At 40.5% G+C, this 19586-nt stretch overlaps 1 protein-coding gene across 5 annotated transcripts in view; it reads left to right on the top strand.

Moving 5' to 3' along the window:
• Nucleotides 1–19586, top strand: part of esrrb (estrogen-related receptor beta) — a 52544-nt gene that overhangs the window by 6730 nt on the left and 26228 nt on the right. For 3 of the 5 annotated variants that reach the window (XM_028438060.1, XM_028438059.1, XM_028438057.1), the window contains 2 exons: nt 7433–7842; nt 14154–14270. In XM_028438060.1, the coding sequence (XP_028293861.1) occupies nt 7433–7842; nt 14154–14270 (527 nt within the window). Of the gene's footprint in view, nt 1–7432; nt 7843–14153; nt 14280–17656; nt 17753–19586 lie in introns of those variants that run through there. The other 2 variants (XM_028438058.1, XM_028438061.1) reach the window with 2 other exon arrangements.

Below are 19586 nucleotides of genomic sequence, written 5' to 3'. Positions count from 1 at the left end.
TTCACCTTTTCATATTTTGAAGCAAGCTTGTTGTTAGCTCATCTGACACGCTGTTTTATTTTTCTGTTTTCTGCTTACTTTTACGTGATTATTCCTTTTTCAAATACCCCATTGATAATGGGATTGTCCTTTTTAACCTGTTACATGTTAACTTTTAATTTCTGATGTTCATTTTTGATTGGGTCACTTTATAGTGAAAGAGTTATTGAAAGTTTGGATAATGTTGTTTTGTTGCCTTGAAGTGTTGGCGAAAAGCCAAAAAGCACCTGAAAAGTTTTCTAAATCCTCCGCAATGCATTTAATGTCTATATTTCGACAATTACACACAGTTGTCATCGGTATATTGTTATAGATTTGGCATAATCTGCCTCATGATACATTTTAAAATTAAGAATATGAAGTGAGATATGTTGACAAATACTAAACCAATGTTTTTAAATCCATTTAAACTTTTTTAACATTAATAACTAAAGTTGAACTCAAAAGTTAAGCACCTGAAAAGTTATCTAAAAAGTCGTAATACTATACATTAATTTTTTTTAATTACATACAGTTGTCATCGGCATATTGTTTTAAATTTGACACAATCTGCTTAATGATTCATTTCATAATTAGAAATATAAAGCTAGATATGTTGATAAATATTAAATCAATGTTTTTAAATCCATTAAAAAACAACATTGATAACTAAAGTTGAACTGAAAAGTTATCTAACAAAGTGGTAATACATTTATTGTCTATATTTCTAAAATTACATACAGTTGTCATCGGTATATTGTTATAAATTTGGCATAATCTGTCTCATGATACATTTTAAAATTAAAAATGTAAAGTGAGATATGTTGACAAATATTAAACCAATGTTTTTAAATCCATTTAAAACTTTTAACATTGATGGTAAATTTTAAATGGTAGTTGGACTTTATATAGAGCTTTATCCCTACACTGAAGTAGTCCCAAGGCACTTTATATATCAGCTCATTCCCCCATTCACACTCACATTCACACCAATAGGACAGGGCTGCCATACAAGGCGCTTGTCGACCACTGGGAGAAACTTAGGGTTCAGTATATTGCCCAAGGACACTTCGACACATAGGCAGGTAAAGACAGGGATCGAACCCACTAAAGTTGAACTCAAAGGTTTAGGTGCTGTATGGGGTTAAGTGTTTGGTAATTTGGCCTAATAGACTCATTTCAATGTGGACAAACATGAGACACGTGACTGACGTGTGCGCATACTCTGTGCAGAAACCATGTTATTCACATATGTGACGCTTGAAAAATTGAAAAATGGAAATGAATGAATCGCTGTTAAGACTCTAAAATAGTTGGTAGTACTGTATGTAGAAAGCTTGTCACCTGAGGACGCGGTCGCTTATTTAAGGAAACTCACTTTGAATACAGGTGAACGATTGCGGGACCCATGCAGCATTCCTGAAAACGAGTGGTCATCCGATGTGTGCTCCTGTTTAATGGCCAGACATTTATACATATCTGAAACTCAGTGTATATACAAATAAAAACCTAAAAACATTTAGTCTCTAGATGCTTATAACTACTTGTTATAAACGGGCAGGTAGGCGGGCTGCTGTACTCCTGTTAAAGAAGGTTTCCGTGTATTTCCACGTATTCTGATCAGTTTCAGCGGATGAGTTTCCATCTCTACATTAAGTTTCCTCCTCACTGTCCCGCGTCTGCATGTCAGTCCATTTACAGCTTTTTATGGTTACTTTTCACTGAATCCAGACTGAGATAGCTCTCCGTCCGCTCCCATGCACCACGTTCTGTATAAACGTAACGTGGTTATTTGGAAACTTTATGCTGTTTATTTTTATCATAAGATCGGCTGATTTTTACTTTCTCCGGAACGTTTCAGCGCTCTCGCTCTCTCTTTGTGTGTGTGTGTGTCCTGGATTGTTTGTACGCTTATTTGTGCAATCAACATCACAACTGCATTGTGTTGTTTTTGGTGGAATGCAGTTCTCTGGTTGTGTTGCACCGAGCCTGCACGCACATGCACCAAATTTAGTATGCGTACGTCACACGAAATGGGTCTATTGGAAGAAGAAACTGGGTTTTATTGGGTACAATAGAGTTCATGTGCTTATGTTTTTTTTAGAGTTGACAAAGCTTGGACTATATATTTAGATACACTTCGAGATTGATACGTCATCATCCCAGTCTTGTTGTTACAAACTTTACTGAACAGACTATTACCACTAGTTTTTGCCAGTTGATTATAATTACTTTTGAAGTTATCAAGAGTCTTTGTAAACGTATGTTGTTAAATTATACCATGACTGGGACACATAATGAATGTAATAAAAACTAATCTTTTTCTAATGAAAAGACGGAATTAAAAATTTGATCCCAAATGAACATCCCGGCTCGGCTGAGATGATCCCTGAACTACTTTTCTACACGTGGTATGATGAGCTGTCCAACTCTGCTGAGAGTTCGTCCACTGGGTCTTCACGGAAGATAGTTAAGTGCTTTGCTCTCCACAGCAGGAAGTTTAGGCAGCAGACGAGCGCTCCCACATCCCCCACTGACACAAGCTCAATCACTAGTAAGCTGCTTCCTTCAACATCGGCCGCCTATAAGAACTGGATCTGCCCAGTGCGACCCAGACAGTTTACGTCAGACAAAAGCAGCGCCTGTATCAGAAGATTCCCCCCCCCCCCCCCCCCCCCCTTTCCTGCCAGCAGCATCTCTGCAACAGGAAGGAGCAGGAGGGTCAGATCAATAGATGTGATCTTGCCTCTTGGATGGCTCTATCATGTGGTACCGCTGGAGTGTGGGGCTCATGTTGTCATTGTGGAGTGAGCTCATGGCTTTATAAAGACTACTGTAACATCGCTAAGAAGCAGCTAAATATAATCCCCCTGTTGGAAACAGGAAAAGAACCTAATTGACCAGGCCACAGAGCTGTCCATAGTCCCCACCATGTAGAAACTATGTGCTGGCCCCTAGCCTCTTGACTATTGATTCAGGGCCTTTGCTTCCCTATTGATATAAAAAACACTCTGTCACATCTCTCTCTCATGTATTACTCTACTTAAGGTATACGTGCTCCTTTTCCCTTGCATTCCTTTCAGTTTTGGTTATTTCTATTTTGGTTTTTGTTTCCCTTTGTTGATCTGCTCATCATTAATCTCTGTCAGTTTCTTCTGGGTGTCTGGCACTTGTGTTAATAAAGACACCTGCCCTCTCCTCTGGTCCACCCGCTTCCTTCAGTCAAAGCAGGACAGATGAATGAGGGACTGCAAAATCAGGGGCCTTCCACATAGATTGGAATGGGTCCCCATGGAGGCCTTGCCAGAACACCCACCCACCCCTCCTTCGCCCCTTGTCCCCCTCAGCGTCTCCATCTTTCATAATCTGTCTGTTGTCTGTAGGACAAACACACAACAAATTAATGCACATACCTCACCAGGAGTCTTTTGCCTTCTATTGACCTAAAGGTCATTAACCTGGAGCCACTTAGACAGTAGGGCATGCTCTGTATTTTACCTGCACGTGTTTAGGAATCTTGTTTTATTTTTTTTTCTCTCTGGGCCACAAAAGGACCCCACTGAGCTCAACAATTCACCATTTCTTTTCTTCTGCATTTCACCATTTCTGTCCTCTGTGAGAATATACTCACCACCTGGATGTAAGCAAATGTATTTCAGTAACTTCTGTATGGCCTGTTAAGATTCTCTGTTAATAAGGGGTCAACATGGTGGTGTAGACTTTGGTGGAAAGGCTCTGACCAGCAGAGGGGCTGGTCCGTTTAATTGAGTTCATTCTACCAGTTCTGACTCTGGAGCCAGTGGCTTATCAGGCCACTGCTGATATCAGCATCACTTTGACTTGAGATGTAAACCCCCATCATTGGACCCTGTCCCTTCTCTTAATGAGTCTGATCAGGTATTTTTTTGCATCAGGTGGCTTTGTGAGTTAAAAAAAAAAATGTTAAAAAAGGTGCTCATCTTCAATGGTTTTGAGCCCAGACAGCATGAGTCAATATCTCTCAGAAGCAACCAGGTAGCTTTCAGCAGGAATGCTTACAAATTGGTTCAATTAGACCTTGAATGTTCAGTCTTCTTGTTACAGTGTTATCTGATGTTCATAATTTTGCTTGCAGGGAGAGGAAGTGTTGATACATAAGGAATGAGCTCTGCGGTTCTTCTCTCGGAAGTGGATGAATGGCGAGTGTGAGACGAGCTCCCAGATCATTAGGCCAGCTAATCCTGGTCACAGCAGTACCGCTAGAATGATATTAGAGATCTGAAATGCTGTTAGGAGAGCCAGGTGGAATCAGATTAAAACCAAACTGCGCAGTGTGCTTTTGCGGGCCCATAACCTACTACTCAGCATGAATTTTGATCGGTACAAAGGGAACAAAAGGAGGAGGAACACAGGAAAAAAGAGAGGGGGGTATACTGTGTCTTAGATGAGCACTGCTCCTTTGGGCAGTCAGGGAGCAGATTTATTTTTTTTTAAAGCTCTTACCCTAAGGAAGGAATAAAGTAATGAATATTTATTAATTTAAATTTAATAGTATCAAGATCAACATTTTCTGTCTATGTAGCACACAAGGTAATTTGCACATGCCCTACATATTAAAATATTTATCAGGAGTATTTTGACTGTCAACTATTTGAGGCTCATTATTCATTCTCATATATATATGTATATAAATTGGACCTTTGCATTTAATTCCCACCAGAGTTTACAAATATATATTTAGAAATATTTTTGACTGCTTGATTAATACACCAGGTTCAAGTGGTTGGTATTCCCTCAGTATCATTAATCTATATATTCAGGCTTGTTAAAAACATAAGCACAGCAGTGGTATAATGTGTCATAGCAGAATGAGTTAAGGGGATTCTAGCCAGCACATTTATTATAAATGACCACATTGAGCTAGAGGGGAAACAGTTAAGACACTTATGCAATTATGCTAAGTGTCACCCTGAGGACGGCCTTTGAACCAGGGTTAAACTTACTCTGAATTTGTGAAATAAAAGCTAAATGGAGCCATCTTGTGTGACTTCGTTTTAATATATAGTCTTTAATAAGCCAAGTGCAGGTGCCCTATTGCACAGGTGCACATATCCATCTAAACCAGAGAACATAAAGCAGATGAACACAGAAGCCATGCATTAATTTACAGCACACACAATCCGCATTCATTACCAAGAGCGTCAAATTTCTATTTCAAAAAGCAATGAATAATAGTCCAGTCTTTTTGCAAAGACATTTGGTAGAGGGTGTTTTCAATAGGGTTCATTCACAAAGTAGTCGATATTTAAAGGTTTGTATGCATTGTTGGAATGGAGAGTGTCTGGAACTAAAAAAGGCAGGCAGACATTTTTAAGCAGATTAGTGCCTATTTTTTTTTATGAAGTGGGGGGTATGATATCACCAGGAGAATTCTGGGATGGGCTCAGGCTAAGGGCTTATTCCACAAGGTCAAGGGCTTTAACGGGGCTGGATTTTTTTTATTATTTATTTTAGCAGTTAACCTTTTTGCGAATTTCTAGAAGTGGTAGGCACCTACAGCACTGATGAATATACATGACAGCAGGGAAGAAAACCCAGGAATGAGATTTAATTTGACATGTTGACCCCCATCTCCACAGGCCAAGGAAGCCAGGGTGAGAAAATAAGTTTGACCCACTGACCCCTGGGCCTGAACCCCTCTGTCACCCATCCTCACAATTACATCTGCCTGTGAGAGCATGAAGCAGTTTGGCCGACCAATGTAGGACACTAGAAGTGGAGGTCTCTCTTACGTTTTTGCATATGCTCGGATTTTGAAACGCTCTGAGACAGAAAGCTGCTGTCCAATCAGAATAAGAACAATAAGTTGGAAACGCCCCACTTCCTGAGCTAATAGCGCTCTGACATGTCAAGTATGTAAACATTACCATTAGTTGGCAATATGCTAATGGTCCCAACATGCTAACTCGAGCTACCTAGCTGAGACTCTCGGGAAACCTCGGTATCTACATTTGCATAAGCCATGCAAGGCTCAATTTTGTTAATGCAGGCAAGTGCAGATGACCTTTTACCCTTTCCACGGTTCCTAATGCAAACGAGTGTGTGCGTATGTTGGTTATGACCTCGCCTTGACCCTCAGAGGTTACCCACTCTACGCAGCATCCAAAACACACAGTTTTGGTCTCTTCTACTAGTACACTTCCTCATTTCTCTCATTCTGCACACGAGTCACGCATGTTTGGCTTAAGTTCTTTCCTTTTTGTTCCCTCAGTGCTTTTTCAAGTGATAGTCCATTTTGTGGTCACAGCCAAAAGGGAGAACTTTACTTTGGATACGCTACAGCATCAGCTTCCATTTCTCCAAATTACAGTTACAAGAGTGCAAAAAAAAGTCATTGTCTTGCCATCGTGTTGGCCTTTGCTTGACGGCTCACTCACGGAGGCAAGTCAAGCCACGTGTATGTTTGTGTGCGTTAGTTCAGTATTGCATCTGTCCTGTTCTGCTCTGATGCTCTTTCATTCACTTTTCTTCTCTAAACATGTTTATGTTGTCTTAAAGTGTGTCAGTTCTTGTGTTGTTTTCTGGTGTGTATTTGTGCTACTGAAACACTTTGTATTGCCCCGTTGGTGGAGTATTTAAACACTGCTCAATTACAAATAAAACAGCAAGTTAATCACATACAACTATATACATGTAAATAAATATATAAATACAACACTTTTGTTTTTAATTTTTTTTTGTATGTACTTAAGAGGCCTATTTCTCTCAAATATTCACAAATTTGTCTAAATCTGTGTGAGCACTTCTCCATTGCCGATATAATCCATCCACCTCAAAGTTGTGGCATATCAATTGCTGATTAGACAGTTTGATTATTGTACACGTGTGCCTTCGGCTGGCCACAATCAAAGGGCCTTTTTCCATAACTTAAGTTCAATAAGTTAAATTACTTGTTTTGCACAGATGTTTTATGTGGAATACATCCATTGGTGCATCACATTAATGTGTTAATTCCTCATGAGTTCCATATTTAATGTGATTTATGCTTATATCGGCATCAGTTAACTTTGAAAGGAATTAAGTATTGGACAATATCATATCAGATTTTTAGCATGTTGAATACTGGCAAAAAACTAATGTTGAACATTTCTACAATAAACTAGACTTGATCTTTCGTTTCTTTACAACTTGCATATTCACTTTTGAACTCCGTTATTTAACCAGTGTCAAACTTTTTAGGGAGAGAAAAACTGTAGATTTAATGCTCGACTCATAAAAGTAATATTAATGGTTGATTTTTCCTTTGTCTGGACTCCAATCATTTCACTGTTTGATGAAATTCTTTGCTATAATAGAATACAATAGTTATAATAGTAGTTATTCATCTTCTTTTCTTCTCCTCCAATCAAACCCCCCTCCCCATCTCCCTCCACAGGCTGTTAAATAGAATGGCTGCTGATGACCGGCATCTACCCTCCAGCTGTGGGTCCTACATCAAGACTGAACCATCTAGTCCCTCATCAGTCATCGACACGGTCAGCCACCATAGCCCCAGTGGTAACTCAGACGCCAGCGGTGGCTATGTTAGCACCATGAACAACCACTCCAACGGCCTTGACTCACCCCCCATGTTCACCCCCAGCGGGCTCGGCGCCGGCAGCTGCCGCAAGCGCTACGACGACTGCTCCAGCACCATCATGGAGGACTCATCCATAAAGTGCGAATACATGTTGAACTCCCTCCCTAAGAGGCTGTGTCTGGTCTGTGGAGATATAGCTTCTGGGTATCACTACGGCGTCGCCTCTTGTGAGGCTTGCAAAGCCTTTTTTAAAAGGACGATACAAGGTATTTTTCCCTCTTTCACCTCCCCCAACAAACACTCCACATTGTTGCATGTCGTCACATCATCAGACATAAAAACACCCCCTATACAAGCCACCTTTGGCCTCACAACAGCACTGAAACATACTCAGTCCAAGCAACTCACTATGTAAAAAAAAATCACTGGAGTGTGGGCAATGTTTTCTGTATCTCTTGAGACCTGCAGCCTTCAGGAAGAAAACATCTTTGTTTTTTTTACCACCAATAAAATATACATGCAACATGTATTTTGTTAAATTTAAACATAGGAACAGGTACCTAATGCTAAGCAAATACATTTGCACTTAGTATATATTTATATTGCCGCTACTAAGATTATGATGACATCATCTGTCAGGGTTAGTGGAGTGCTTTGGACACGACATCCTCACTCAGGGGTTACATTTGGTGGAGGGTGGGAGCTGTTTTCCCAGATGCCTCGGGGGGCTCGGGGAACACTCTTCATTATTCTTGTTCTGTTTTGCGTGCGTGGATGTATGTGTGTGTGTGTGTTCCTGTGAACTAGGGTGGGATTGGCTATCTGCAAGGCATGATGTATCACAGCTTCTCATTAGAGAGGCAATGAAAGGCCCCCCACTGTGAAACTGTTCGCTTTCTTCCAGATTACTCAGGATATAGATACTGTTCAGCCTGAAAAATGAAATTTGCACAACAGGCGCAGCTGGCTGGGACTAAGCTTTTCCGGCTTAGTAGTGAAACACAAGCAGTAGGAAAAGTAAATAAACCATAGTCAAATGAACTAAATAGTTTGGTTATGATAGTAAAATGTTTTCTACTCAAGAAAAATATTTAAAATGGATCTGTATGGTGAAAAAATAGCTTATAATGTTTATAAACAAATATTTGGAATCTAAAATTGACAGTATTTGTATAGCACATTTCATACACAAGGCAATTCAATGTGCTTTACATGTTCAAAAAGTGCAACAGAAAACATTCAGCAGCTTAAAAATCTATAGGAACATTAAAATTAGCAGTAAAAACATTTAAAATCAGCAGTAAAAACATGAATTCAACATTAACATGATGAAAAATATAACTCAAGCCTACACAGTAGAGAAAAAGAGTGCCTTTAACGTGAATTTATTGTCTACAGTATTGTAATGTTAGGTGTTAGTTTTGGACCGTGGAGCCCTATCTGCTTCAGACAGTCTATGTACCTTTTGCTGGCAAACAAGAGCATTAAGCCAAATCCTGCTGTTTAACCACGCCGCCATCAGAAATCCTATATGTTGACAAAAGATGAAAATGTTTTCCTAGGCGCCAAAACTGGGCTTTTGTCCCTCATCTAAAAGTGCACCGACGGCAACACAATGGAACAAGAAAGAGATTTCTTAAGTGGAGCGACGGCCTAAACAATTAAGAGCAAGGTACATGGGGAAGAAAAAACTGAACTCTCCTCTTTTCTCTGCTTCACTTTGCATTGTCGATTTGAAATCCCTCTCTTTTCTTCTTAGAGGGCTGCCTGTAATGGAGCTAATCTGCCGTCGTTTGTCCGAGCCACAGGAGTTTTGTCAATAACAATCAGCGTTTGGAAAGTGTAATTAAGGCCGAGGCTTTTCATTAGGAAGAAGGGTGGGGGCCGTCTCCAGGGACGGGCATGCCAATTAGAAACTCAGGCACGCGTCGCCGGGTAATTTCAGGGAAAGGAGCAGAAAAAAAAACCCTGGACTTCTTTAGATTGGTGAGGGACCCTGCTGCTCTTTCAGAGGAGGGGAGTGGAGGCTTAATGGCATAATAATCAGACAAGGGTCCCGGGCAGAAAAAGCAGGAGGATGGAGGGACTTTTTTTGGGTTAGTTGAAAGCTTTCAGTAATGATAACAGAAAAAAAAATGCTTGAGATTTGCTTGAGAAAAATGGAGGCACTAAATAGGGGGATGTAGAGTCCTTGAAAGAATGAGAGGTTGCAGTTGATGAGAACTGATTAATTAAAGGAATAACGAGGCAGTCAAGGGTGGAGTGTGAGACGGCCCTCTCTAATGAGAACAAAACAAAGGAGCTGTCTTTCGCAGCCTTTTATCACATTGTTTTATAACACTCAGGGCAAACATCCTAAGTTACTGTTAACTATGTACATGAAACTGTGTTCATCACCTTCTGTTGACTTTGTGTCTCATTAAAAATTAGATTTCAAAATCGTTCCAATACGTCGGCTTTTAAAAATCCGTCAGTTCAAATTGAGGAACATATTCTCTGAGCATAATTTATCGTTTCATTGTACTTTACTTTCTCCGTGGCCTCTACTTCCAGAGCCAATGGGCCCTATCTTTTTAACAAAAATGAATGGCACCTCCTTCACCTTCTTCTGTCACCTATTCATTCAATGAAAAGCCCCTTGAACTCGTATGTGAAGATAGTTGCATTAGTCAAGGCTGGACCCAAATTAATGTCAGCCTGAATCTCCATCCATCCCACAAATGCTCTCATTTTCTGCGTGCCCTCATAATCCAGCCATCTCTGCTCCGCACATGCACCACCAATCAAAAACATAAATGGCCTTTTGAACTGTGTTTTCTTCTCATTTTGAACCCAGGTGTAAAATTACACGAAAACCAACCGAACTCTGTGGCCTTCTTTTATATGAAGTAATAGACCTTGACAGTAAGCTTGTAAAAGTCAGTTTAGATTTTGATGAGAAATACCTGCCATTTTACTGTAATTTACTTACAAGACCTGACTTTCCCCCACGCTTCCCTGGCATGGGTCCTGAAAACCCATAAAATAGATTGAGACAGATTCTTATCAAGAGAAGAAAGAGCTGAACCTTTTTTTTCCCTCCTCCCTTTCCTTTGTAGTGTTTTTGGTAACCATTTACTAAAACAACAAGAGATGGAAAACCACAAGTCGTCTTTTGCTAAAAACGGTTACTGTCAGGCCTTCATGTTCACATGTGAGACAAGATGATGTTTTATCATTTAAAGATCAAGACTGACTGCATTATAATAGAAAAAAACCTTTCAAATTCCCTCATCTACTGTCTTTTACATCCAGAAACTACCTAGTTAGTTGACTGTTAGGTTGATTGGAGTCTCTAGATTGCCTGTAGGAATGAATTAATTTAATGTAATTAATTTACCTACTGCAGCTTGAGGATTATGATACAAAAACATGAATAATGAAAGTGCAGACAACAGAAACAAATAAAAGTCAACTTATATGCAAAAAACAATTTTGCATATTTACGGTTAGTTAATTATTATTATTATTATTATTTATTTATAAAACCTACCCTACTTGAAGTTTTATACACGTCATGAAGGCTGTCATTAAGTGTTGTTCACTAAATTATGACACCTGTGGAGCTATGTTGGCATTTTTTGAGTTAGGTGGAGGGATCTAGTGGGGTTATATAGGGGTAGGAGGTTGGGGTTAGGGATTAGGGTAACGCATACCACTTAATGACAGCCTTCATGACACCTTATTCATGCTAATGACAGGTGTAAATATACTTAATTTTTAATAAAAATATGTTCTCGAGTTCAGTTTAGAAGTCTTTTTTTAATCTTACTTTACAAAGTTACCTTTTTGTTTACCTTTCAGTGATAAATTATGCCCATCATATCAGTTTTTCCTTTATATCACTGTCAATAAAAACAATAGACCAGGAGGGGACAAAGCACATTGAGCCAAAAGGCATTCTTTGAATAATGAAGTGTGACATCAGTGGGATTGTAGGTTTACTGAGTCTGTAGCACCCATGAGTAAAACAATCCTCCTATGGACAAAGAATCTCTAAACAAGTGCAGTTACGCCTTCCATTCCAACTTACAATAGCTTGCAAGTGGTATTACTTAGTTGGACATAGCACTCATGTAACACATAGTTTTAAAAAATAAATATCATATTTCTGAGAAAACAAACACATAGAAAAAACAGAAAAACTAACACTCGTATCTTGGGTGGCGCTAATTGCATTCACACATCTTGTGAGAAATAGATGGGATTATTATGGTCTGATTCTGCTATGACAACAGAGAAAACAGACAGAGGAAAGACAATCAAAGCTCATCAAACCACTTCCCTCACACCTTTGTTTACCCCAGTCCCCAAAGGGATGAGGCAAATTATCATAATGATTTCTAACCCAGATATAAATAATTAGAAATTCCTCCTTATAACATCTTGGGACCCTCTACTTGATCTGTCCAATAATGTTAACATAATTGCATAAGTTGTCAAAGACGGTTGGAGAGCTAGTGGAGGGAACGCCAGTGGAATATTACACAGCTGTCTGTACAAAAAACGTGAAGAGAGGGTCAGCACTGCAGAGCAGAGTGTTGGGATGGATTTCTAATGTGTACGCTGAGCCTCTCTGTTACACACACACACACACACACACACACACACACACACACACACACACACGCACACACACACATACAAAGAGAGGATGAAGACAGAACTTGAAGTGAATGTTAAACATCCCCAAACATTCAATAACCAACCAACTCCCTTATGTTTTGCTGGCTGAGACAAGTAATATCTAAAAATGATGATGACTACATCTTACCAATCTATTGTAGTGCAATCTTGTATAAGATCCAATCATGGGTTTTAAAGAAAAGTTTGGACAAACATCAATGTCAAAAGCTTCAAAGCTAAAAAGCCCATTTGTGATGAGAAGATTTCAATGGCTTGAAACAGCCATTACTTTAAAACCCTTTATTGAAAACTCTGAATACAGTCAAATGCAGGGAATCGGATAGAAGCAGAGAAATTGCCTCACATATGCTGCCCTTTCTATTGCTAATGTTAGAGTAGAGCAGGTCCTGCTCTTTTATTGTGTAGCAATAAAACAGTTTCATAGCTCTGTCCTGGAATCAGACGCTGCAGTTGAATAATGCATAAGGCGTCTTGCCTGTACTCTATGTAAATAGTCAACAATAGCAACAGTGGTAACAACAGGTTTGGGCCTGCACGAGTATTATGTAAAGTGGTCGGGACCAGCATGTATGGCTCCCCAGCCTGCTATTGAGGCAGTTGTAGCCCCTGAGAGTGCACAGGGACGACGAGGCCTGTGTCTGTGGACCCATGCAGAATTAATAAGGCCAATTGAATGTTGAACCAAAGTAGCATCTACTAAACTGTGCTGACAGCTTTACCTCCACCCTGTACTTACTGCCCAAGCCTTATAGTCCTTACCCATATTATTTTCTCGATTTACTAAAGCACGGATTCTCCACTGGTGGACCACCACTCGAGGGTTTGCACTTTTGTTTGGTGGGTCATTGGTATTTTTCTAGGTAAAAAAATTTAAAACGATCTAGTGTTTTAATTTGAAAGGGATTTATTTTTTGCTGCAGGGTGTTATTTATTCACAATTCTATCATAACAGGGACTTATTAGAGCTTAATATTTCTAACAACACAACAGTTTTCAGTATGACCCTAACGTGGGACCATATATTGTGCAACGATATACACTATATTGTTATAGTTTGTTTTTATTATTTTATATTGAGCTGAAATGATCATACCTAGAGTATGTCCAGAGTTAAAGAAAAGCATGTTCATTTTTCCAACTGCAATTGTCTTTCCTCCCAACAATATTGTATTGTTATCACAAGCCCATTATCTCCGTTTGTATCATATCGTGGACTCCGTGTAGCATCCCACTCCATAGTATCTACATAAATCAAAGGTAATCAGAACTTCATAGAATTTGTATGTATTTGTGCTTTTTTTTCTTGGCTGAGTTTTGTGGGCGTCCATTTCTACTTAAGGTGCAACAATTATTTTCACATTCTACCATATTAACCGGTTTATACTCCAAACCTACATAGGTTGATTATACAACTTAAAGTACAACTTCTTTGTTGCTTTATTAAGTTTTATTTATACTTAGTTTCACTTTTTGAGCACAAGATGCCCTTTTTACATAACTTTTTTGGTTTATCAGAATCAGAATCAACTTTAATGTCTCATGTATGTTATACACACAAGGAATTTGACTTGAAATGATGAAATATCTCTAAGTTGTGCCTTACTATATCTATATCTTACTAGATCCGTATGATCTTGTATAGTGTGTCAAACTGCAAAGATTTTTAATTGACCAAATTAGAGAGTTTATAGATTTTCTTGTGTTTGGGTTATGGTTTGTAAGGCTTAATGTTATGATCTGCTAAGAACCTTTAAACTTGAGGAAATGTCTTGAATGCCCAGTCTTACAACAGCACCCAGTTCACTGGAGGAATAATGCTCACAATTGGTCTATAATCCAGTATTTCATTGAATTCTTTGTGCTAACAAGCGCTTTCTATTCTTTTCCACAGGTAACATAGAGTACAGCTGTCCTGCAACGAATGAATGCGAGATCACAAAACGGAGACGCAAATCGTGTCAGGCTTGTCGCTTCATGAAATGCCTTAAAGTGGGGATGCTCAAAGAAGGTAAGAAGAGTAAGAGCATTTTTTTTAATTTATTACTCCACATGTCCATACACCATACAGCATGATTGTTGTCAGTAAATGCTACAGAACTTTGGTCATTTTCTTTCACTAGCCTGTTTGGAGCTGCACTACAGCAGTAAATAATGTGCAGTTGAGCTTTGGACAGAAATATGCTGGAAAGGTTGGTCCTCCCATCAGAGTAATAGAAATGTAACCGTAATCCACTCCAAAAGGGTCCGGTCAGGGTCCCTGAACAAACAGCAGCCACAGTCTCAGCTCTCCCCAGCATATTGATCCACTAAATGTTTTCCGAACATCTCAGCTCTCTTCCTGTGGATGTTTTTTTAAAGTCACGCCAGCTGGGAATTCAGTGACAATTAAACATGCTTCCGATGGATTTGTCTGGCCGGGTTTTTCTCCTCCCCCCCCCGATTGCCACCGAGCGAGTCCCTGGAGACTCATAGCTTGGCTGCTCTTCGGGGGGAAGGCACCAGGCATCCTCCCTGAAATCATAGCATTATTGGATACATTCTTCAGCATCTAGCTCCATTTGACTCTTTCTTCCATGTTGGTTGCTTTAAAAAAAAGCCAAAAGAAATATTTTTAATATTTTAATGTTTTCTTCATCAATCCTAGATGGGTGTGTATTGTTGACCAATGTTTAATTGATTCCAAGTGGTTCAAAAAGCTCTAATCAAGTTTTGTTAATATTTAAAACCAAGTAAGGTGTCTACATTCAATCTATATCGCCCATTAAAGAGAAGAAGAGAGGGATTTATAGATACAGTCACCAGCCTAAGCCAGAGGATCCCTACACAGTAACAGAATCCCCCGGACCGCATGCAGCCAGATAAAGCCTCAGTGCCAGAAAGACAGAGTAATCGCATTACTATCTGATGAAAAATTTATGCCAATATATCATCTTCGAGAGTAAGAGACTACAAAAATATGTAGCCGTGGCCACAAATGAATGGCCAGTGTCAGGTCAAAGTATAAAAAAACTGTAACGCTTCAAATATGCAGACTTTGGCCAAGCTGAAGATTTAATACACTCTTTTGTGTATTCAGCACATTATCAGAATAAGAATGATTGCCCTCTTTTACATATTGGCTGTCACCACCAAACCAAACCAAACCTGTTCTCATAGTGGGATTAAAGCCTTGTGCTGTCGTTATTATAGTTCTGTCTCAAAAGGTGTATTCATACTGCAACACAAAGTTTCAAAATAGAATGTGAAGTAGATATCTACAAAACAAGTGTTACTCAAATGGAGATATTTGTACCCCTAGGGGTACACAATGGCACTACAGGGGGTGAGAGAGAGAGAAAGAGAGAGAGAGAGAGGAAAATGTACAAATGAAAGCATTAAAACTTTGGGGTTTTATAATGTTTATTTTCAGTTAGAAATGATAATCATACTAAATATTACCAGCAACTCACAAAAGGACAAAAAAACACACAAAATAAGAGGAAAATATATTGAATAATAAAAAAAACAGTCAAATATTGACAATATACACAAAATGACACCAAAAACTACAACAAATCACACAAAATAAGAGAAAAATATTCTGAATAATAAAAAGAACAGACAAAAACAATGAAATATACAAAATGACATCAAGGAAAGGCAATCTGGTGCGCTCTGGGGTGCTCGGTCGGTGCGCCTTGGGGCCGGCGGGGCAACTTGCAGCATCCCCTTGGTGCCCTCGGCGACTATGGGCATGGTCGCCGTCCCTGGGGGTGCTGCTCTCGGCGCTGCTTCCGTTCCGGGTCCTTCTGGCCTGGGCCTTGGCTCCTCTGCTGGGGTTTCGGGCGGGGGGCTCTCTGGGCCCTCCCCTCGGGGGGTTGGGTGCTTGGGTGTGGGTGGGTGGGGGGGGCGGGATGCTGGCGGGGGGCCTTGAGGTTGGGGGTTGGGGTCTGTGGCAGGATGCGCTGGGTGCTCGGCTGCTTGGGGCTTCCTCGAATGTGTGTGTGGGGGCGGTGGCTGCCTCTCGGCCTGGGATCTTGGGGGCGTCTGGGGGGTCGCTCGGCCGTGGGGGGGTGGCCTGGGGCTCCCTGGCCCCCACTCTTTCTGCTGGCCTGGCTGCATCTGCGGGCCCGGGGCAGTTCCTGGGTTTGCGGTAGCAGTTTTTGCACATATACTGGTCTACGATGCACTGGCACGCCTTGAGATGTGGGATAAAACTCATACTGGGCTTAACTTTAGACACGTTAATCCCAAATACCTGCTTTAGGTATTACCACTCACTCATTCCCCCTGTCCACAGCCACCACCATTATAGCTGAGCTTCACACTTGTCACTATAGTGGCTTGATTACAAAAAGCACAATATATTCTACAACTTCACATCTCACCCTCACTGTATAACAATCTATTCTTCCCCACCCTTTCTATTTCCTACCTTGAGTCTCTCCTCCCTGATCCCTTTCCCCTCCCCCTCCCCCTCCACTTAGGTGTAACACTGCTCTCCTTTTTTATATCCTCCCTATAATAAAATATTTCTTACCCTTCCTTAGGGAGGGCTGGTGATGGTCACAATTAAGCAATAAAATAAATCAATTTATTTTATTGCAATAACAAAACATGCATTGCTGTCTCATAATGATTGCACTTCTTGTAGTGTTGACCTTTGACAGCATATGCAGACAAATTAAAAAAAAACCAAAAAAAAAAATCAAAATGACATCAATTTGTTTTTTTTTTTAATCTTGATTAGAAAATTAACTGAAGGGAGATGACACATACAAATCTGGCATTAATATGAGGAGAAAAAGAGAACTTTTAACTGTGGTTCGGATAGAAATGTGTCCGATCCTTACACTGCAGTAATCTGATCAAATCAACCTGTGACATTCTTTATCAGAAGGCGTTTCAATTAAAAGGGCGCTTAATAATTCTCACGGATTGGAAATAGACAGCCCAAACAAATGACATAACCTCCTCCATTGACAAATTATGCACTCTTGGGCTCCTTACACGCGGTGGGCGTGTCAGCAGCCGAGACGGGCGAATACGAGCAGTAGAGAAGTGCGTAACTGCAGGTGTGCAAAAAAGCTCTTAAGTCCAGACGGGAGAATAGAACACCTAAATGAGGTTCTTTAAAATGTGTGTTATCACTCATTCATTCCATCATTATGCTTTATAGTAAAATGTTGTAGTTGGACACAGGGGGTCTTTGAAAATAGAGAGAAATGGGGGACTTCAGCCAAAAAAGTTTGAGAACCACTGATCTAAACGCTCAGTCCATCTTACTACCATCGTGACTAAACGGAAAGACAGAGCATGTGGTCTATGTGCACTGTAAGCCCCACGAAGCCTTCGGCTCAACACCGTGCTCAGGATGTGGAGATGGCCACGTGTTACTTTTATTACTGCTGAAAGGCGACATCGTATCTGAATGGAAACATCACCCATATAAAACTTTACGCGTCCACTGTACGGAATGAGGCCTAAATTCAGCTAAAGTCACAATACAAGGTACGTTTTTTTTCAAGACAGTTGTCTGTTAATGCAGCAGTGATTTGATGGTGGTCAGCTACAAAAGGTGAAAGTATGCACGGTGGTGGAAACCCACCTGAGCCCTGTGTCAAGTAGCTGTACATTCTCCGGACTGTATAAAGGACAAAGTAATCGATAAAAGAATCAAATGTCAGGGGCAACAGGTTTTTCCTCTGATCAATGGAAACTGATCAGAGCTCAGAGCAAGAGAGAAGACAAGATAGTCTTGAGAGATTATATTGACATTATTTGGTGGCAGTAGCTCATAGTGTGGATTTCCTTTTTGTGTAACTCACTCAATGCCACCAAATACTCACCAAATCAAGCACTGAACAATGGTTTTTATGTCATGTTTGTAAGTATTCTGTAATTCTTAGGGTCACTAGTAAAAAATTGTATGCTTTTTTTAAAATGCTATGTTCTAATTTGATAGTAGAACCTTTTTGTACTGATATAGACTCCATCCTTCATTGCTGGGAGGACTGGCATGCAAGAAATAACTGCAATAGCTCAGTCATGCTCACATGTACACACCAGAACATGAACACAAACCAAACTAAGCTTTTAAGTGAGATCCAAAAACAAACAACATCAATAGACATAAATATAGTTGTTTACAAATCAAAATACCGTGTCAAAATTGTAGCTTGAGATGTTTTATTTTTATTTTTAGCAGCACTACAATGAATGACGGGAGCTAAGCAGAGATATTGTAGTCCAATTGTAAATGCAGTATGTGATGAGAGTGTCAGGCAGCTCCGGGGGCAGCACATGAGGAGGGGGCCAGTGTCACAATTTTTCCGCTACCCCCGCTCATCACCCACCCGCGATTGAAAAGGCTGCAACAAACTTACAAGCACGCAAAGCTGGCAACACGTGCCCTTTTGAAATAGTGCTGACGGCAGTTTAGCGCGGCGGCTTCCTTGAAAGGCAAAGTCCACCATGCCTTACCATGTGGCGTTGTGATTCTCCTAGCTAAAATAGGGTCTTTCTAAGCCCCCCTTGGCATTGCCAACCATCCCAGACATCCTGACACTTTCCCTAGGGAGAGAAAGCCTCTGAACAGGTGAGGGACACAAAATAAGGACACGGACTAGGGTAGGCCACACAAAGTAAGTGAAGACAGGCCTTTTTGTAGCAGTGTGCTTGGAAGGGGATTATTATTGTTTTTGGAGGGAAAGAAGAGCTGTGGGTCAGCTGGCCCGAGCCCCCACCTCTAGGCCAGTGCTAATCCGTGCACAAATGCCAGCCGCCTTGGCCAAAAGCCCCCTCCCTGAGCACCCTTCTTTGAAGAGATGATACACGAGCTCTCCCGCTGCTTCCCTTGCTTCGCTATAGTGTTCCATAAAACAGCGGTTTGACTTTAGACGAGTGGATACTCTTTGCGCATGTATAACACTACTACTGGTTACCCCGGAGGGAGCACAACAGAGTCAGCCCACTTAATGTGTGGGGTGCCAACAAAGGGACACATAAACCCCCCCACTAAGCCACGTTATAAATTGCCAAGCAGCGCAAGTGAATGAATCCGTCTAGCTGCTTTTAATCACTCAGTCTTCCTCTCTGCCTGTGGCTGGCCCTGTCGGACAGTAAAATGAGACAGGTTACAGCCAAGCTTTAATTTCTGTCAGCATCTGTTAATTATGGCCGAGACTGCTCTAATTAAAAGAGGCACCCATCTACCTTCACTGCCGGCTTTATGCTGGCTGACGCAGACGCATGACTTGACTGACAGAGAGAAACATGGCAAACAAAAGCATAGAATCAAAAATAAACCACTGAAAGTGCAACTTTTTATGCACGTGGCGCTAAC

This window comes from Gouania willdenowi, chromosome 22 (assembly GCF_900634775.1).
Source record: "Gouania willdenowi chromosome 22, fGouWil2.1, whole genome shotgun sequence".
NCBI classification, from domain to species: domain Eukaryota; kingdom Metazoa; phylum Chordata; class Actinopteri; order Blenniiformes; family Gobiesocidae; genus Gouania; species Gouania willdenowi.
This window is presented reverse-complemented; position numbering and strand designations above follow the sequence as displayed.